Genomic DNA, 21,031 nt, shown 5'->3' with positions numbered 1-21,031 from the left:
TGTGGTGTAGTGGTTAAGGTGTTGGACTGTGACCTGGGAGACCAGGGTTCAAATCCCCACACAGCCGTGAAGCTCACTGGACGACCCTGGGCCAGTCGCTGCCTCTCAGCCTCAGAGGAAGGCAATGGTAAACCCCCTCTGAATACCACTTACCATGAAAACCCTGTTCACAGAGTCGCCATAAGTCAGAATTGACTTGAAGGCAGTCCATTTTCAGCCCAAGTAGGCATTTGGGGACCCACTCTTAATTTTGTACCATGTGTTTACAAGGTGGCCGCTTTGCTGTCATGACGGTGATCCTGTTATAGAAAATAAGGGCTCCATCCCGTCAAAATGCAGCTGTGTAAAGTCCTGTTGGTTTCCGTAGGAGAGATTTCAGCATGTCCTTAAGATCCACCCATGCCCCCAACTGCAAATCAGTCAGAGGCATTCCCTCCACACACGTTGAAACCTATGAAAATAACAAAAGGGAGGTTGGAGATTGAAGAATCGGGGTCAGGGAGGATTTGTGCGAAGTGTGAATTTCAATCTTCTCCCCCCCTCCCCCCTCCCCCCTCCCCCCTCCCCCCTTTCCTTCCTGTCATCCCTAGACTAGGGAACTGGGGCAACAGGCTCTGCCTGAATCGGTGACCCACATAGAGCCCCAGACAGGGGTTTGGAGAATGAGGAGGCTGGGAAGGCAATCCTGGCTGGAGGCTCAGTATCCTCCCTCCCCACCCCCCAGGATGGAGGGGAGGGGGAAAGGGTTCCTTAGAGTCTTGGTCAAGCATTCCAATGGGAAAAAAGTGGGAGGTAAAATCCAGCTCTTGGAGACATGAAATCCAGACGACTTCTCCCACCCCCCCTTTTTCTGTAGTAGGAAGGTGCTTTTATTATAGACTGGAGAGCCAGTGATGTCGCTTGCATGGGAGTAGGGTCCCTCACACCTGCTAGCTGTCAAGAATTGGGGGTTTTATGTACAGATAATGCAGCTGGCTTCATCCTCCTCCCTCTCTGTTGTATCATGCAAAAGTCGTCCCCAAAACACCAAATCCAAACTATTTCAGGCTGTGCCAGGAAGCTTGCACTCTCCCTCTTTTGTATGCAAGGGGACAAAGCTAGCTTCACAACTGTTCCCTTGGAAGAAAATGTGATTTCCTCTTCTCTCTCCCCCCCTCCCTTTTCCAAATTCACAGCTGGGGCAGGGTTGAACTCCTGACACCTCATTAGCCTGATCTGTAATTCAGGTGCACTTCCCGTATGGCTGGGAGCTAAGTCACAGCAGGTGGAGGCAAGGACAGGAAGGCAATGGATGGGTGGCCAGGACAACGTTGGACAGAGCCTTGTCTTCCCAGAGTAAGTTGGTAACAGTTTGAGGGAAGGGGGAAAATTGGCATTAGAGGTACCAGCCTGGGCCTGGGAAGCAAATAGCTGCCCTCACCCCACTCTGAGCCAAGGGGGCCAGCAAGGCTCAACCGTTTTGTAGAAGAGGGAGAACTTCCCTGACCAAGAGTCCCCTCCTGTTTTGTGGAGACACCCCCTTTCCCAAGGTCTGAGCACCTTGGCTTTGCCTGGGGCTAATCTCCCGATTGCCCCCCTGGGCTGCTGCTGGGAGGAAGCGCAGGATATAAATCAAATAAATAAATAATCAAATAAATAAGAGTCATACAGGCTTAGTCTGACTACTAGGAGGCCTGCACTGTCTGGCCTATGGGGGGGGCTCTTATTTAAGAACAGCGCCTCCTTTTATATATGAGCTCAACTGCTTGACAGTCTCAAGCCCACCCCATCCCACCCCAGTATCCGGTTAAATCCAAAGTGTCGGTCCCTACCTTCACAAGATCCCTGTCTGGTCTGGGTCACTTTTTGAGATCCAAAGATGAGTCTCTTGATGGTCCCATTGTCTAACAGGATTGGGGGGCACTGCTGGGCAAGGCTTTTTGGGGTGGGGTGGAGATGCTGGTCTTTTAGCTCTGGCAAAAGGTCTCTCTCTCTCTCTCCCCCCACGGTATTAGAGATTTGCCAGCATCTGCCCCCTTGGGGTAGTTGGTCCAAACGCTCCCTTCTTCTTCTTTTTGAATCTTTGGCCCTTGCATCTCTGTGTGTATTCCGCCGTTTGCATGTTATACTGTCTCTGTGTGTTACATACCAGCAGACTTTTAAAGAAAAGATACATTTAAAAAAAATGGTTGGGGAACCTCAGGTCCAGGTCTGAACGTGGCCCTCTGGACCTGTGGGTTTGGCCCTCAGAACACTGAACTAGGCCACACCCCTCACAGGCCCTGCTGCATGCCCTCCCCAAGTGCTTTTTTTTTTTTTTTTGCTAGGAAGGATTTGTGATCGTGCCTCTTGCTTGCCTTGGGTGGAGGATGCAGACAGGGGTATGGTTGTGTAGAAACCTCTGCCTTTTGCGTGGTTAGAATGTTGCCTAATTTACAAAGTTTAAGAGTCATTCATCTGTTGCCCCTCCCACTTTTCCCTCTGGCCACACCCACCACTTGGCCAGCAGCTCCCCAACCCATGTAGGGACCTTTTATACATATCCTAATTCCAATAGGGAAGAAAAAGGCTTATAAATCCCTTTACATAAAAAGCACTTCAGGCACATTTATTGATAGATTTCTTGCGTTTATATCCCACCGTTCCTCCACGGAGCTCAAGGTGGGCGCATACGGTTCTCCACATGTGCAGGTCTTTGCACAGATGTGTACAGACTGGAATGAGGCTGCTGTTTTGGGGCTGCAATCCTCTGCGCTGGGAGTGGAGTCCCATGGAACACGAGGGCTGTGTGTGTGCGTGTGCTCCTTCTGGGTAAACATGTGCAAGGATTGTGCTGTTAGCATGGCATGAAACCCATGAGCTTAGTTGGGAGCAGTGCACAATTTTTCAACTGTCTGGAGCCCAGAATCCTTTTTGTCTCAGCCAGGTGTAGTGTGAATCTGTGAAGGGCTGAAATCTTGCACGAGTGGGGTCTGTCACGTGTATGTGTGAGAGGCTGAATTAAATACGTGCTCTCCCTGCTTTTCCTCTCGGCCTACGAGCTCTAGAGTACTTTGCCTGATGGTTAATCTGGCCCTGCTTTCTGCCTCCCTGCAACTGCAAAAATAAAATAATTAATGAGCGCTCTCTCAGTTGGCTGGCAGGGCTGTTCCTTCCCTCAGGGAGACTTAGCTCTGCCTTGCAAAGGCTGCAAAAGTCACTGTCCTTTTTTACTGATCACCCAATGCCCTAAAGCCCGATTAGCATAATTTTTAGTGCTGCTAACTAGGCAGCATCCATGGTGGGCAGTGGGGCCAGTCTCTGGTCAATGCCTGGGTCTAGGCTGCGGCCCACGCCTTGCAGGCAGAGGTTGCCAGTCTAGCAAGACTGTTATTTATCTGTGTATAATGTTTTACCTCCTATTTTTCCTCCAAGGAGCTCAAGGGGGTGTACATGATTCTCCCTCTCCATTTCACCCTCACAGCAACTCTGAGGTAGGTTAGGCTGAGAGACAGTGACTGGCCATAGCAAGCTTCATGGCTGCGTGGGGATTTTGGAACCCTGGTCTCCCCGGCCCTTGTCTGACACTCTAACCATTGCACTGCACTGCCTGGGATTGCAGAGGAATCCAACCCCCCCCTCCTGTCCTCAGCCTTTGTCACTGACCAACCCAAGCAACCTAAGCCTTTCAGGATTGTACCGCTGCAATTACCCTGGTGTTTTGGGAGTGCAGAAAAAAAGAGTGCTCACTTCAGTTCTAGTCCCTGAAACAAGTTCCTGGGCTCAAAATCCTTGAGTTTTATGTCTCTCTTTTCTTTTTTTCTGTTTGCACCCACCTCTGGTTAGAGGGTCTTGGGATCCTAGTGAAATGACATCTCAGAGTCGATCCTGCAAAGCTTGAAGCTTGGACTCCTCTGTGGGAGAAGGCCCTGGACCCAGATATGTTGCTGTTTAGATTTGGGGAGAGGGCTGATGATGCCATTTGTCTCCCCCCCCAAAAAGCTTGCAGAGCTGTAGAGCCCCAGGGGGTCAAAGCTGGAAGCCAAATGGAGCCAAGACTCTAATTTAAGCTGTGATGAATGATAACGAGCTCAGCAATTGTTTTGGCAAAAGGGGTTGGGGGGGGAAACTCCTGGGAAGTAAACTTGTTCTTTTAGTTGAGCTCTTCCCCCCATCCCTGCCCAGCTCACCTTAACCACCCTCCCCTGCGTGGCTCCAGGCTCCAAGATGCAGGTGGGAGCTGCCTCAGTTGCTCTCTAGCACTGAGCCCCCCCCCCCCGTGCACCTTTTTGGTCATCCGGACAGTCCTTACTGGCACTTCCCTCCACTTAAGAGAGTGCAGGTTGTGCGGCACAGCCAAGACTCTGCGCTTTCACGCCCTCTCCCGCTGCCCCACAAAGCATCTGCTCCAAGGAAACGTCCACCCAGGTTGGCCCTTTGTGACTGGCTGCTGCAAGCCTTGAAGTCGAGGAATGCTCACGTCTGCGAGTGACACACACACACACACACACACACAACATATGCACCTCTTGTTGATGATGGCTTAGTGCTGCCTTTCTCAACCTGGTACACTCCAGTTTGGTTGGACGGATGAAGGCTGGCCCAGCGCTTGGGTGAGGACCCTTTGCAGCCACTTAGCTTTGAAGACGGAGGGGGGACCTGTTGGTGGTGCGCCTCTCTCGAGCCCAGCATGCATGGGGTCCTGCTTGGCTCTGCTCCCCAGCAGAATCCTGCAGGCCAAGCGGAGGAGCATCTGTTGTCCCTCAGCTGCTGTTGGCCTCTAACTCCCATCAGCTCCAGCAGCCAGCCATGGTCCAGGACGGTGAGAGTCCAGCAGCATCTGGAAGTCCACAGATGGGGGAGGGCAGTGGCTTGTTTCGAGTCTTCAGCAACTTTCCCAGTAAAAAAATAATGCAGCGTTTTGTAACGGGAGGTGAGAGTTGTGTGATGGCGCCAGAGCGCTTGTGTGCCTAGCAAGTTCCACTCTCTATTTACTTTGGAGGAAGCAATCACACTTTATAGCCTTTTTATTTAAAAAAATAGACCCCATATCCCAAGCCAGGCCTGAAGGGCAGGTGTCAGTTAACAGCTGCAGAACCCAAAGGCCCCAGCTGACTCCAACTCCCCTTATAGGTAGATTGCAACCCACTTCCCGTCGCTTATAGTTTTAGCTGTAAACATTTGAAAGTTGAATGTAGCTGCTGTGGTTTTGTAGAAAAATGAGCCTGCCTATTCAAATTCTGGCTGGCTCTATTTTTGCCGTTCCTTCGCTGTTGTCAGTTGTTCACCGACAGTTCCTCTCCATTAATTTTCGCAGGCACATTCCACAGTTTGTGATTTTGAGTCTACGTGTACACTTTAAATCTCCTGCATAGGACCTTAGTTGGCTGCACTGCCACATGGGCTTCGTAGTCTTCCAATTCTTCTGTTTGTACATGGAATGATACTGAAAATCACACCCGGTATGGTAGAGGATGAGATTATGGGAGATGTTTTGGCTGGCCTGACTTAAAATAAGCACCAGTGACCTTGAAAATAGTACTGGTTGATGTATGCCTGATGGGCTTTTTAGTCTTTGGGGTGCATAGGGGCCTTTGGGGGAACAGCTGCAGCACTAGAGGACTGAAGAAGACCTGCCCCGGGAGTGAGTGTCTGAGCATCTGAGTGCTTCCTGCTCACTCCTTTTGGGGCTGTCCCTCAAGACAGCTGAAGTCCCTGTTAAGTGCTGCAAGGACTGGGACCCCCTGCCTGACCCTGCTCCAGAGAGAGGCTGCAGTTAATCTTGCAGCCTCTTGCGTCAGCTGCTGGCTGGGCCAGGAGGCATCAAAGCCCAGCTGCCCTTGGGCGGTGGGTCCGCTGCGGGCAGGGTCGCCAAGCCCCTTAGGGAGTCTCGAGGGCACTACCCCCTTTTACTTTTTTTCTTTTTCTTTTCTGTTAAACCAATCTAGAGATTGGTGGTGGGGAGGGCATGTGGTGCATGTGTAGTTCTGCACAGGGTGGGAGCCTGTGCAGTGAACTGAATGGTAGGAGAAAGTTGCCAGATGCCTTCAGAGTGAGAGTCTGTAACTGGCAGAAGGCTGGCCCTCCCTGGGTGTGAGACAGGAGGGGGAGTACATGGGCCCTGTGTGAAAACGTTTGAATGGATATGACTGTTCCCAATCCTCGCAGAGGCCTACTGGGATAACTGACTCCGGCAGATTTTGTTGGTGGGCTCGTGTTGGGTCCATATTAGGTGTTTAGGAGGAGTCTTAGTATGGAGGAACGTGGGCGATGCCACCCCAGTTTCGGTGATCATGGGTAGAGGGAGGTATAGCCATGGGGAGGTGGTGAATTACCATAGAAGATGAGGGCAAGGTTATCTGCGCCTTGTCCCTTGCTGCCACTCCTCTCATGGATGAGTTCCTAGTTGCTCATCTGCTGTGCCCACTGGCCTGTGTGTGTTGTTGGTTAACGCCAGATTGGTACACGATAAGACCACTCTCATCCATGATTTGATTGTGGATGAAGGTGCCGATTTGGGGTGCATTTCCGAGACCTGGGTGGGTGAGCTGGGAGGAATTGATCTGACCCAGCTTTGCCCACCTGGATACTTGCTGCAGCACCAGCACAGGCTGCAGGGACCGGGGGGGGGGGGAGAGGAGTTGTTGTGGTGTACAGAACTTCCATCTCTGTCACCAGGAAACCACTCTGTCTTGGAGCTGGCTGTGAGGGCCTACCCCTGGGGCTGGGCCAAGGAGACAGTAAACTAGGGTTGCTGCTGGTGTACCGTCCACCCTGCTGCCTGGCAGCTTCTCTGACCGAGCTGGTGGAGGGTGTCTCAGCTGTGGTGTTGGAGGAGCCCAGAACGATAGTGCTGGGTGATTTCAATGTTCTGGCTCGGGAGTTCATGGCCTCCATGAGGACCATGGGGCTGTCTGGAGTTGTCACCGGCCCGACGCATAGGGCAGGGCACCTCCTCGACTTGGTTTTTGCTCCAGATGGAGGACGGAGTGGTCTGGAGATGGGGGGGTGGATGTCACCCCATTGTCATGGTCAGGCCACTTCCTGGTGAAGTTTAGACGTATGGCTCCGATCCTTCCCTGCAGGGCTGGTGGACAGATTGAGATGGTCTGCCCTCGGAGCCTCATGGGATCCACAAGATCCCTGAATGCCTTGGGGGAGTTCCTATCCTATCCCAGTCTGTGTCAGTGTTGGAATTGTGTTTAATATGTTTTTTATTTTAAACAATGTGTTCTTAACTCTTTTAAAAAGATGCCTTTAAAGCTTTTAAAAATGTTTTTAAAGTTGTTTTGCTTTAATGTATTTTAAGGTCTGTTTTGATGATTTTTGATGTGTTTTTCGTGCTTTCGTTTGCTGCCCTGGGCTCCTGCTGGGAAGAAGGGCGGGATATAAATCAAATAACACATAAATAAAACAACCAGTTTTAATATTCTTGCACATACAGAATGTTGCTCAAAGTCACACCCAAAATGGTAGGCGGCGAGATTACAGGGCATGATTTGGCCAACGCAGATTAAAACACCAGTGACCTTGGCATGTCAGCAGTATATAAATCAATAAATAATACTAACCCTTGAGAACTGGTGCTGGTTGATGTATGTGTAGCCGGCTTGTTGGTCTAGGGAGAGCCTGATCCTTGTGTGGGAGATGCTGTCTGGCTGCCAACCCAGAGGTCCACTGTGTACTTGAAGTCCAGCATTTGGGTCCCTTCAGGCTGGAGCTCAGTAGTATAGAGCTGTTTGCAGGCAGAAGCTCCCACTTTCCATGCTGGGCGTTTCCAGTGCAGAAGATCAGGTAGTGCCTTCTCAGCCTGAAACCTTGGAGAGCTGCTGCCAGTCAGGAGTGGACAGAGCCGTGCTTGTCCAGTGTGGCAGGGGGAGATTATAATTTTTTTAGAGCAGGTTGGGAAAGTGTGCACGTGAGAAGACTTCTTTGGGAGTTTACTGTAAAGGCTTGTACCAGAGGCCTTGTTTTAAATCAGCCTTCCCCAACTGATGGGAGTGGAAGCCCAAAATATCGGAAGGGCAGCAGGGTGGGGAAAGGCTCTTTCAGGCTGATTTATGTTCTCAGATGTTTGTAAGCCCCATTGTCCCGCTTGGATGGAAAATGATGAAGCTCTCAATCAAGCGATCAGTCGGGGCCTGGGCAATCCACATTGTGCCCTAAGAAAAGCCCACAACCTGTATAGTTTTGCGATGTTTCCCTTGATTTATTCTGGTTTTGCAAGGCGGGGGTGGGTGGGAAGGGCAACGGTGCCCTGCAGCCTGCTCAGATGCCAGGAAGACTGCCTTGGCCAGGTGGGAGGCACCCTTGGCCCTCCAGATGTTGCCGAATTACAACCCCCATCAGCCCCTGCAGCAAGCACAGCCAACGGCCAGGGGCAATGATGGGAGATGTAGTTCAGCAACTTCTGGAGGGCCACAGGTTCCCCACAAACACACCATACCTGGCGGGTAAGATTTGTAGTCATGAGGACTAGAATTTGGGGGGGTTGTTTTTTTTGCCAGTCAGTGTAGACAGTACTGGGCTCAATGGACCAGTGGACTCACTCTGTGTAAGGCAGCTTCCTAGGAATGCGTGGAGCAGTGAGACCTTCAGGAACCCAACACAGCTGATGGAGTCCGTTTTTAGAGCTGCCAGCCTTTGAACAGGATAGGGAGAATCTGTAGATGTTGCTGGACTCCGGACTCCAGACTCCATGACCACTGGCCACACTGGGAGTCCAGAAACATCAGGAGGCCTCAGGTTCTCCCCCTCCTTCAAATGCAGTGTCCTTGCTTTGGGATTGTGGAGAGCTCTTCTTCATTAGAGAGCAGAACGCAAAGATGTTTGTGGCTCACGGGCTGATGCTGGAAATGAACCACGAAGTTCTGCATAACCAAGAAGCTCAGATTTTAAAGGCAAGGCTGCCCTCGCAACCCGTTGATATAAGGAACCCTCTCTCCAGAGTCACAGTTGGGTGAAAAGGCATACAGCAAGCTTTCCGCCAAAGCAGCTTGTTCCCTTCCTGGAAGGGCCATAGTTTACTCAGCAGAGTGTCCTCTGCGGTCAGGGCTGCAGGTCAGTGGCAGAGAATCTGCTTTGCTTACAGAAGGTCCCAGGTTCAGTTCCCTAGCAGCTCTAGGTAGAGCCGGAAGAGACCCGTGTGAAATCCTGAACAGCTGCTGCTAGTCAGTGTTGCAATACTGAGTTATATGCACCAGGCAGCTGCCTGTGTTCTATGTAAATTTCAAGGCGGGGGGGGGAGGGAAGGATGCTGACAGTAGTTCTGGTTCCTGGGAAAGGTACTTGGTCAACCAAGCACATTTCTGGGCTCAGCCTAAAGAGTTTCCAAACCGGCAGAGCCAGCCAACTGGGACAGCCACCATCTAACCACCCAGTGACCTCTACAAATAGAGCAAACTGCTCCTGACCAGATCAGCATCGTATTAGGTGGCAACTGATTGTTAACAGTTTAAACAGTCCAAATTAGCCATGGTGGGGGTGGTGGCAGGGGCTGGAAGAGGAAAAGTGCCCCCCCGAGCAAGCCCCTGCAGTGGCACCCACGTGCAGAGTCCAGTTCCATGCTTCCTGTAACAGGCCTCTGTATTCTATGCTGTAGAGAGGTAGCACAGGCTATGGCAACCTGGCAGTCCTTCCAGAAAAGCACAGCAAAGCAGTTGGTTGGTTGGTTGGTTTTTCCTTCCCAGAAGGCCAAGAGGTTGAGAGAACCCAGTGCGAGAGGCTGGGCTGCAAGTTTAAACGAGGCCACGCCAGGAGAATTGGGTAGGTGCGCAAATGGGAACAGTGCCCTCGGTTCGCTCTCTCGGTGCAACCGAGCAGCCCTGGCGTGCAGCAGCAGCAGCACCACTGTGCAAGACTTGGCTGCCCTCTAGGGTAGAAGCCTCGGAACTGCAGCAGATGCCAGCCAGGCGAGCACATGGCCCAGGTCTTTTCCTGGTTATGCACCAAACCGCACATATTTGTTGTTGACTTGTGGGTCAGGGCCCACAACGGAGGTCACAACCTTCACATATATTCAGGATATAGATGATTAGAAATTAATTGGTGCTGCTCTAATAATGAGAGGCAGTGTGGTGTAGTGGTTAGAGTGTCGGACTACGACCTGGGAGACCAGGGTTCGAATCCCCACCCAGCCATGACGCTCACTGGGTGACCTTGGGCCAGTCACTGCCTCTCAGCCTCAGAGGGAGGCAATGGGAAACCCCCTCTGAATACCGCTTACCATGAAAACCCTATTCATGGGGTCGCCGTAAGTCGGGATCGACTTGAAGGCAGGCCATTAGCTCTAGTATCAGCCTTTTCCTCCTCTGTGAATTTGTCTAACCCTTTATAAAGACCATCAGGAGTGCCTGGCTACAATTGGGTCAGGCCAAAAGGGACCCATCATACTACAATGGCCTGTTCTCACAGATGCCCCCAAAAGGGACGCGCCCCCCAAGTAGGTCCTGAGGATGATAGCAACACTGTGCCCCCCCTTGTGGTTCTCAACAGCATGTATTATTCAGAGGCATACTCGGCGCATGTGGTGTGGTTAAGAGAGCAAAAGAGGGTTCAAGAGCTGCCTGCCTCTTGCTTGAGAGAGAAAAACCATTTGATGACTCCCCCCCCCAAAAAAAGCATGTGTGCTGGGATACCCATGAGAAATGAGGGACCTTGCTGGGGCTAGACTGGGAATGCTGAGATTCCTCTTTCACAGGCCTGCACGACAGAGGTGTGGAGCCTGGGGTCTGAATGTGGCCCTCTAGACCTCACTGTCTGGCCCTGGGCACTCCTCCCAGGCCACACCCTTTACCAGCCCTGCCCCCCCATCCTCTTTGAGTGTTTGGGCCTGGCTGGAATGTGCCCTTGAAGTGTGATCGGTCCTTTTGCTTGCTGGGAGGGAGAGGGGCACAGGCTGTACACACAAGAGAAACGTGACTGGGCTCCGAGTGACTAGAATGTTAAGGAGTCACATCCGTCACACCATCCACCCCACCGGCACTGGCTCTGTGACAGGGGGGAGCAGCTGACCAAGGTGAGCTGAAAGTTCAGACTAAACCCTGGGGGGGATTCCGCTGGCCCAATGACATGGAGCCGCCTGCTACCACTGCCCACAGGCATGACCCCCCCCCCAAGGGGATGTGGCTATCAGGCTGAAAACGCTTCCTTGATTTTGCTATATAGCTGCACCTGCACCTTCACCCTCGCCCCCAACCTCCCAAGAACAGCCAGTTGGGCCGGGGGACTGAGGCCATGCCTCCTTTGGTCTAGGCCAACCGCCACAATTCAGACACCCTTGAGCAGAGGGCGGGAGAGAGAAAGCGCTAACATAGGTTTAAAGGGGAGTTTTTTGGCTTCACTTTTTATTTTTTGTTCCTGCAGACCAAAACAAAAGAGAGAGAGAAAGAAAATTCTAGTTTGGATACCCGTAGCACATGAGCAGCAGCTTATATTAAGGACAACAATAATTATAACCAGTGAAGTGTTTTGAAGGGAGATACAGCAGCAGTTGAAGAGCCCCCTTTCGCCTCCCCTCCACGTGCAGCAGCTCTTGCCCATTCCTATGAGAGGGAGGGGGTGGCTGTGGACATCCAGGGGCATCTGCACAAAAGGCCACTGCTTACACTTCTGAGTCAGGGCCACTCCCTCCAGACCTTCCTAAATGCCCCCCCCGGGCAACCTGTGGAGAGACCAGCATCTCTCTCCTCTGAAATACCTTCAGGGCCCTTCCCTTATTTGGAGCAAAATGCCCCTTGACTGGACTGGGGAGGGGGCTGAAGAGAGGAGGGGGGGTTGTCTGGAAGTTATTGAAACAAAGTCCATGCTAAAACGAGGCAGGGGGGCTTCCTAGGCTGCTCCAACAGACCTCTCAGCACCCACCACTCTCAGGAGCGCTGCCCCCTCCAGCTAGGCAGCAGCCCAAGGAAAACAGAGCAGGTGGCAGCCAGGGTTGGGGCTGAAAGCAAAAGCAGGAGGGGGCACCCTCTCATCCCCAGTGTGAAAAATATGGCCCCCACCATGGCCACAAGCAAGAACAGAGTGGTCAACGGCCCATGTCAAAGGAAAGGCTCCCGCTCCCCTGCTAAGGGAGTCCCAGAAGGGCTGCTTATAACTAGTTTGCTTGTGGTGGCAGGGTGGGTTTTTTTAAATGGGGAGGGGGACAGAGAAGACAGAACCAGAGCAGGAGGGAGCAGCCCCTTTCATCCCACCCGCAGCCCTGCACGGATGGGAGTGCGTGCACTTGGCAAGGAAGGAAACACCAGAAAGCTCAGCTAGGGTAGCCCCCTGGTCACCACATCAGAGGAAAAGGGACCACGGCGGGACGGGTGTGCATGTGTGTGAGCGCGCTCTGCTGGACGCCCGATTTGCGAGTTAAAAAATAAAATAAAAACAAAACTAAGCTCAGGACAAGTTCCAGAGATTATTCTTCTCCAGAAAAATGACGTCAACAAGAACGATATGGGGGGGGGAGAGTGCTAGCTCTACAGCTTGCTCTGGGATCAAAAGTGGGAGCAAAAGGGAGCCTCAGTTTAACAGTCTAGCTTGGTATTTGTGGCGGGTGGCAGAGGACAGGAAATGCTTTATTTCTGAGTGAAAACGTGTCCAGATACCAGAACAAATCACAGGAACCTTATTAAAAGAAATAAAAAATGAGCGTTTCTAGAGGTTACAGCCCAGGCACGGCTGGGGATAAAAGGAGGAGGTGGTTTTCGCCATGTTGCTTGGGATAGGAATGGCAGGAAAATCCATCGTTGGGAGGGGGGGACAGGGGACCGAGCAGACCCATATTCCTCCCCCTTCTCCCTCTCCCCAAAAGGTTAAACAATGAACAATAAATTGGGATTTCTGTGGCGCTAGAATTTGGCGTAAGAGATCAGGCATCCTGTTTAAGGCAACAAAAGCCGGCGCTTAAAAGACGATGTTTAGATCACTTCATTTTGCCCTAAGGAGACAGTGCTGAAAAAGACGCCCCATCACTCTTCTAACACCCTTCTGGAGGGATTTTAAAATAACCAAGGTGGTGCTGAGGGCCCTGCGTGTGCGTGGGGGGGGGGGAGACAGAGAGTCTGAAGGAGGTTGACGGCAAAGCTCAAGACGGTGACAGCCCAGAACGAGACACCTAAATCATAAGATATGCAGCTTAAAAATGGTTTCTAAGTTCCCCAACTTATGAAAAACCCTCTAGCCAACTACGACGTCACTTTAACATTGGTAGATTTTGCCATTTAAAAAAGGTTCTTTAAAAAAGAAGACGTTTCTGGTCTGATCGCTTTAGAGTTTGCCCCCTGCTCGTTAGGGAGACTTGAAGGAGCAACGGCTTAAGGCTTCGTTCATTTCTTGTCCTTGTTCTCCCCACCGGGCTGTGGGAAGGGAAGCGGGGAGAGAGAGGGGGCAGCGGGTTCACCCCCACAGTGCTACTGAGACCCACCACGCTACCAGGTAACATTCACACAGAAATATTACACGTCCGAGTTTACAGTGTACAGCAATCGCTTTAGCCAGTGTACAGAGAAATATCAAAAAAGGCAGCTGTTAATTATTATTGTTATTATTTTCTTTAAATTGCAAACTTGATGGTGATCACCGTATGTGTTTTTTTGGGGGGGGGGGAGATGAGTGTGTGAGTGGTTCTGGATGCACACACACAAAAACTGGAACAGCATCCTTAACTGGCACAGGCCTGATTGGGGAACGAACAGGTCTTGGGGAACTGCGTGCACGTTTCTTGCAGGGCTAGTCCCCAATGGCACAAAACCTTTCCTAAAAGAGCCAACTCGCAGCCCTCCTTCCCTGAGGAACATCCCCTAGAACCTTCTGCACAATCTGGAATAAAAGTCTCACGCGGGCCAAAGCTCTGCAGTCTGACCAACAAAGTAAACTGCAAATGCGACCTGGGAGACAGGGTGGGAGGGAGAGGGACTCATTTCTCTCGCAGGGCAAGGGACTGCGTCTGCAAGCCCCACGGCCTGCTGTTAGGGTTCTCCTGCGCTCCCGGTTGCCACACCATGGGCAGCAAGACCCTCAAGCGGAAAGTGGCTGCAGGGTATTCTCCTGACATTGTCTCCCTCCCAGAGCTGCAACAACCAGCCCTCCTCTGGCCATATCAACAAGGTGGGGGTTCCTGGAACTAAATGCCAGGGAACCTGGACCCACACCCACACCCCGCCGCAAGCAACAGGGACTCAGGCAACTTTCATAGGACAGAGGTCAGAAGGTTACTCTTCTGCTTCCCAAAAACAAAAAACTCATCTCCCTCTAGTTCCGCTCTTTTCAGCACTGGTTAGGCCTCATTTGAGTACTGCGTCCAGTTCTGGACACCGCACTTTAAGGATGCAGACAAACTGGAACAGGTTTAGAGGAGAGCAACAAGGATGATCGGGGACTGGAAACAAAGCCCTGTGAGGAGAGACTGAAAGAACTGATCGTGTTTAGCCTGGAGTAGAGAAGACCGAGGGGAGATAGGATAGCGCTCTTCAAGTACTTGAAAGGTTGCCACACAGAGGAGGGCAGGGATCTCTTCTAAGTCATCCCAGAGTGGGCTCAAGTTGCAGGAAGCCAGATTTTGGGTGAACATCAGAAAAAACTTCTTAACTGTTACGAGCCATACGACAATGGAACCAATTACCTAGAGAGGTAGTGGGCTCTCCGACACTGGAGGCCTTCAAGAGGCAGCTAGATAGCCACTCGTTGGGGACGCTTTGATTTGGATTCCTGCATTGAGCAGGGGGTTGGACTCGATGGCCTTATAGGCCCCTTCCAACTCTGCTATTCTATGATTCTGCAGCCAGAGGAAGAAATTTAGGTTGTTATGCCACTTGAATTAAGCCCTGCAAAATAAATAAATAAGGAAAAGCAAAATTTCCATCCTGCAAAGTAGAGGGCGCTGTTGGCACAGAGGCAGGACACGGGGTGTGGTGTGGTTGTGGCTTAACCACATGGAAATGTTTTAACATATCTGCAGCAGCTCACAAAAACGACCACAGAAGTTTGCAAGTTAAAAGCAAAATAATAAACCCAAAGGAAAAAAAACAGCCACACACCTTGCTTATTAATTCAAATTAAGACTAACCCTACAACCGCTTTCTCAGTGAAAAGTGACGTCTGCCTCATCTATACCCTGGGTGCTGAATATGAAGGCTTCGACTATCCGGGGGCTCGGGGGCTCGGTTCATGGCGGGGCGGGGGGCTTTACTCAGCCCCACCCCGCCCTGCTCTCGGAGGCAGGAGTGCTGGAAGTCCCCGCTTAGGTAATCCATCGTCTGCATCATGCCGCTGTGGCCAGGGGCACCGGCCCCAGCTCTGTAGTGAGGTCCGGCTGCGCACTCGAGGGCAGCCCCGCCACCATGGAAAGGCAGCGCCAGGTCCTGGGAGCCAGAGCTGTCGCTGTTGGGAGTGGGCAGAATGTTATTCCACAGGGGCTGGAAATAGTGCCCGTTGGAGTAGGGGGCGGGCCCCGGCAAGCCGTTGACTGGCGGCGAGGGAGTGGGCTTCTCCAGGGGGGGCTTCACATTGAACGGCTGGCCCATGCACAGTTCCAAGGCGTAGCCGGAGGCTTTGCCAGAGAACCCCTGCCCCGGCAGCTCTCGCCCGGGGGGCTTCCCCATCAGGCCGGAGGGGCCGACAGCCTCGCCGCACATCTGCTGCAGATGGGCGAGCTGGTGCTGGTTCCAGGCTGCCGCCTGCTTCATTTCACTTTGGTACGCGGAAAGGCCTCGGCTGACGCTCCCCAGTGGGACGCCCATGGTGCTGGCCGACGGCGGGACAGTGGGAGCGGTGTGGTCGCCGGGGTTCACCACACAGGAAGGCAGGGGTGTGGGGGCGTTGTGAGCGGATACCCTGGTGCTCGCGCTGATCAGGAGGTTGCGGCTGATGGGGCTGGGGTTGGCGATCTGTCCCTCGCACACTGAGGTAGCGCTGACACCCGCGCGGGCCTGGCAAAACTGGTTGATCTGGTGGACAATGCTGCTCAGGTCCGGGGGCTGGTTCTGCTGCAGCGTCGCAGCCATGGAGAGAGGGATGGTTGAGGTAGACACAGTCACATTTGGGGGGGCGTCGGCGTCCGCAATCTTCCTGCCCCCGTGCAAGCCCGCCGCCGGGGGGTGCTGCTGCTGTGGCTGCAGGCTTGGGTGGGCCATGGTCTGTGGGTGCTGCGGCATGGCTGTGGGGATCCCCTGAGGGTGCTGCGCCATGCTCTGGGCGTGCTGCAGAGCCTGCTGGCGAGCCAGCGCCTGCGAGTGGCTTAAAGTGCTGGGTGCCGCGTAGGGGGTAGAAGGGGGGTTCATCATGGCTTCCGGCAGCAGGCGTGTCCGAGTCCCGTCAAAGTCCTTGACGATCCCTTTCGCCGGTGGAGACCGGACGATGGCCAGAAGGCCTGTTTTCACAGCGGCCTGCGATGGCGGGTAGGGGCTATACCTCTGCCCCGAAGTATCCAGCCCGTTCACAGTACGGCGAATGTGTTTCCGCTGAGGGACCTTGACGCTGTTGGGGAAAATTTTGATAGTCAGAGGATGGTTGGCCACCTTCTTAGCATACGCGTCCAACTCTGCTGGAGTAGGGTGCTGTGCGGATCTCATTTTCTGTGTAGTGTCCCCTGGTTGGGGGAGGGGGTGGGAAGGAGGAGGAGGAGGAGGAAGAGGAGGAGGAAGAGAAAGTCAGAGACAGAGAGAAAGAAAGAGAAAGAGAGAGAGAAGCCATCAACACTGACTCAACAAACAGCCAGTGCTGTATCTTAAAAAAAGAGCTGCCCAGACCTGGATTGGACCAAAAAGGTCCATTTAGTCCAGGGAACGGGGAACCTGGTGCCCTCCAGATGTTCCTGGCTCGCAACTCCCATCATCGTTCCTGACCGCTGGCTGTGCTGGCAGTCAGGGATGCTGGGAGCTGGGAGGTTAACAACATCCGGGGGGCAGCCATGGGCTTCCTCATGCCTGATCTAGTCCAACAGCAGATATAGACAGAGAGATGCTTCCAGGAAGCTCACAAGCAGGGCCTGGATGGTAACGATCTTCCCTCCCATTGTTTACCCACTGCATCTGGCAACCCACAAGGTAGGCTGTGCCTGAACATGGAGATTCTCCTCCGTATTTGGGGCAACAGAAACAGGCAAGGCTTAACTTCTGCTGGGCCAGGCCCGATCAGGAGCCCCAGAGCAGGGACAGGCAAGGTTCTGCCCTTCAGTTGTTGCTGGCCTCCCAACTCCCATCATTGTCCCTGACCAATGGCCATGCTAGCTGCTGGAAGGTGGAGCCCATGAACGTTGGGAAGGCCACCCACCTTGGCTACCCCAGCCTTAGTGGGACAAGCAGCCTTCCCTAGATGGAGGCAAGAAGCACCAACCCCACAGAAGTGCAGCCCCACAGAAGTCAAAAGTGGCATGTAATGATTAAACAAGACCTACGGTTTTATAGTTTGCGTTTGGGGTCTAGCACATCAAGAGAGCCCCCGCTGGTTATTTCTGGGTGGGGCAGAGGTACGTCTCCGCCTCATTCCTTTATCAATGGAAATCACCTCCCTTGAAGTGCTCTTTTCAGATGAGAATTTAACCGAAACTAAACTGCTAGGGGGTGAGGTTTAATACCCTCTCATTAACAATAATTCAAATGCAAGTACTTTGCATCTGGAGTGGCTGAAAATGATCAACCCTCAGCAGAGCTGACTAGAAAGGAGGCAAGGAGAGGACAGTGAGGCATACAGAGTTGCAGGGAACAGCCTCCTCTGTGTGCACACAGGTCCGAGAGGCTTGAAGGAGCCTTTCATTACTGTTATTTCTTGCAACACAGAATTTGGAAATTACAGATACAGAGGTTGCCAACCCACTTGGAACCCGCGTAGCTTCGGGTGGGCTACAAACCAAGATGAAACACGTTCCACAGGGTCAGTAAAGCCAAGTGCAACTGCTGCAGCACAGCTGTGGAAACAGGCACTGCTACTTTTTCAGGTTCGCCTGACCCAATTTAAAACAAAAAAGAGGAAAGGGGAGGCTTCAGCACAGGGGCACGGGGTTGTGGCCCTTCAAATGCTGTTGGACCCCAACTCCCATCATCCCTACGTAGCACAGCCAATGGCCAGGGATGATGGGAGATGCAGTCCAGCAACAACTAGAGGATCAAAAGCACCCATGTCTGCTCAAAATGATGCTGGGACCTGGAGGTTGCCCGGCCGGGGAGGGGAGTTTCGGAGGGGCAGCTACCAAGGCACCCTCTCCGGCTGCCCTGGCAATCTGAGGCCAGGGGGACGGTCTCTGTCCATCATGGGGAGCGGCGGGAGGGACCACAGAGAAAGTTCCCAGCTTGACTCCCCAATGGCATCTCCAGATCGGGCTGGGAAAGACAACTCAATCTGAAACCCTGGAGAGCTGCTGCTGGTTGGTTGAGAGTATCCTTCCCCAACCTGGTGCCCTCCAGATGCTGCTGGACTCCCACCAGCCCATTTAGAGTTTGGGGAAGGCCGGTGTACATAGTAGTCCCAAGGCAGATGAAGGAACGGTCTGAGTCCGTATAAGGAGGTTCGTTCTTTCTTGATCAGGGCCAGCTCCTTCAAGTGTGCCTGGGAGCCGCTGGGGCGGCAACCGTCTCCCGCACTTTCCACCCACGTCTGCCCTGCCTACTTCCTACCGCTGAGTGCAACAGACTGCCAGCTGCATCGTCAGGACCCACCAAGCAACTCACATTTCTGAAGCCCAGCGTTCATCTGCGGGTAAGAAAGCAGCTGGAAGGGGAGGTCGCCTGGTCCCGGCAAGCAGGCCAGCATGGCAGGCAGTCACTAGCACATGGAACCTGCAGTCCTCCTCTGCACACTGCAAAGAGAGAGAAGCAGCCTAGTTAAAATCCAGCCCCAGAAGGGCCATCATGGGATGACCCGCTTGTCAATCAGCAGGTGTCTGCATGACTGACAGGAGGGCACTTCCAGCCCCCTGTCAAAGTTGGCCCACCAAGGCGGGTGTTTTTTTCCAAGCTCTGGCCCCGTGGGTTGAAAGGTCCCTCACCTCCGCTACAGTGCTATGCCTCTCTTTCACTTCAAAAATAAAAATACTGCCATTAAAAAAATCTCAGTTTTCATTAGGATTATTATTAGGGACCAATATTATTAAGATTGGTTTAATTAACATTTGATATGATGTTTGTAACTTTGAAGGTTTATTTGTTTTGGTGAACTGGAAAGTACTGTTTTATGCTCCAAACCACTCTGGGATTGAGTAATCGATGAAGGATGGAGCTATAAATTGAATATATAAAACGTTTGTAGATTATTATCTATCTAGTATCAGGGTCTGAGCCCTCATGGCTATGAAGACGTGTATGAAAAGTGGAAGATGCTTCATTCATTTTTTTCAGAGTCCAACGCAGATTAGTGCCGAACAACCCAGCACTGTCCAATGAAATTTATTTTATTTTTTGGTTTGGTGGGGGGGGGGAGAGAAAGGGAGGGAGAAACATGACACGCTGCAGGGAAGAATTGTGTGGGAGATCTACAGTATGTTTAGACTTGGGAAAATAAACTTGCATGTTTGAAATTCCAAGATTAAATAGCAGCAGGATTATCAAAACCTAATTTGTTCACAGAACATAAAACCCCCCTGAAGATTCCAGCACCCTCCCTTTCTCAAAAACCAAACCTCACCACCTGTTTGATGTTTCTACCAAACGTCGGTGCCAGAGAGCAGCCAGGAAGGGCAAGATGTTCTTCCCTTCAGCGTTTGTCTGACGTGGCATCACTGATGTCTCCAAGGCTCCGTCATTCTATCCTAAACACTGGCCTAAATGACTTCACCAAATACATCTGAAGGTGGGGGGGAGGGGAGGGGGGAGAGCTCATCCATAAAACAAACTATTTTCCTGCATCTGTGTCAGTGACATTTTTGGCATTTTGATGGCCAGACAAAAACAAACAAACACCGATGCACACAAGAGTTTGCAAAAGCCTCCGTTCCTAGTTGCCCCAAAGGCAGTCAGGAGGGGAGCTATTTAAAGGTCTGCTTGACAGCTTCAAGCTCTCCAAGGCCCTATCCTGCAAACTGCCCAGATGCACAAACTGCCAATGGGAGATGCCAGACTGACAGGCCGGGAGAGATCAGGGCACCGGTGGGGCCAGCCGCATGAGCCCTTTCGCTCCTAAGGACACCAGAAGGGCCCGGCAGCCGCTGGGTCAGGCCAAAGGGGGCCCATCGCGCCCAGCCTTCTTGCAGAGACCAACCAGTTGCCCCCAAGGGGAGCCCCCAAGCAGGAAGTAAGCGGAACAGCAGCCGTCCCCACTTGGGAGTCTCACCGCCTGGCATTCAGAGGCATACTGCCGCCAACAGTGGAGTGGCTAGTGGCCATGAGATGCCAGTTTGCCCAGAAACATCTGGAACCAGTGTGCTAGCCCCTCCCCAGGGCAGAATTTTCTGAAGGGCAGCTCCCCTGCACACACCCACACCCCAATGAGTAGCAGCGCACTTCCTTTTAGTTAAAAGGTGCATTGTCACACATAGGCACCAAGGGAGCTGCCTTATACTGAGGTCAGACATTGGTCCATCTAGCTCAGCACTGTCTGCACTGACTGGCAGCAGCTCTCCAGGGTTTCAGGCAGGGAGTCTCTCCCAGCCCGACCGAGAGATGCCATTGAGGATCGAAGCTGGGGCCTTCTGCATGCAAAGCAGGGGCTCTGCCACTGAGCTACGGCCCTCCCACAAACACTTCCTGGCACTCTAAAGTCCCTAAAGTGGGGTTAGGGCTTGGGCAGCCAGAGGGCTGGGGTGGGGAGGGAAGGAGGAGGGAGGAATTGCAACAGCTATTGGCAACAGAAGTTAACGGGACATAACTGAACTAATGCGAGTGATGCTGTGACTGGTAGCGCCAGCTCTTGCCAGCACGCCGGACGCAGAGCTGTTCAAAAATGACCACGACCCAGCTGTGGGGGTAAGCCGAGTCTGTCAGGGCAAGATAGCTCCCTTTCCTAGCCATCGCGTGCACTCCACCTGTTGCTCACGGCTGTGAACAGGGAACGCTGCACTTTACAGTTAAGGCACGCAGGTCTCTGCCTCAGGGAACATGCAATCTACATTTTGGCAGCTGGGGAGAACAAAGAAGAAAAAGGAGGGATAGGGGGAATG

General features: G+C 52.6%; 1 protein-coding gene and 1 long non-coding RNA gene across 5 annotated transcripts in view; one reads left to right on the top strand and one right to left on the bottom strand.

Annotated features, from left to right (window-relative positions):
• Positions 1-1,212: 1,212 nt before the first annotated feature.
• On the top strand, positions 1,213-19,725 carry LOC133374261 (uncharacterized). Its single transcript, XR_009759848.1, has 3 exons — positions 1,213-1,335; positions 18,466-18,636; positions 19,503-19,725. It is a non-coding gene; the product is annotated as an uncharacterized LOC133374261 (long non-coding RNA).
• The window catches only part of FAM222B (family with sequence similarity 222 member B), a 29,245-nt gene continuing 19,488 nt past the window's right edge, over positions 11,275-21,031 (bottom strand). For 3 of the 4 annotated variants that reach the window (XM_061604928.1, XM_061604929.1, XM_061604927.1), the window contains exons 2-3: positions 18,609-18,736; positions 11,275-16,531 (exon numbers count right to left, since the gene is read on the bottom strand). In XM_061604928.1, the coding sequence (XP_061460912.1) occupies positions 15,048-16,531; positions 18,609-18,690 (1,566 nt within the window). In that variant the 5' untranslated portion in view covers positions 18,691-18,736 and the 3' untranslated portion in view covers positions 11,275-15,047. The remainder of the gene's footprint in view (positions 16,532-18,608; positions 18,737-21,031) is intronic. The other variant, XM_061604926.1, reaches the window with a different exon arrangement.

Source organism: Rhineura floridana, chromosome 21 (genome assembly GCF_030035675.1).
Source record: "Rhineura floridana isolate rRhiFlo1 chromosome 21, rRhiFlo1.hap2, whole genome shotgun sequence".
In the NCBI taxonomy this organism is placed as follows: domain Eukaryota; kingdom Metazoa; phylum Chordata; class Lepidosauria; order Squamata; family Rhineuridae; genus Rhineura; species Rhineura floridana.
Note: the sequence above shows the minus strand (reverse complement) of the source record. Positions and strands in the feature narration are given on the sequence as shown.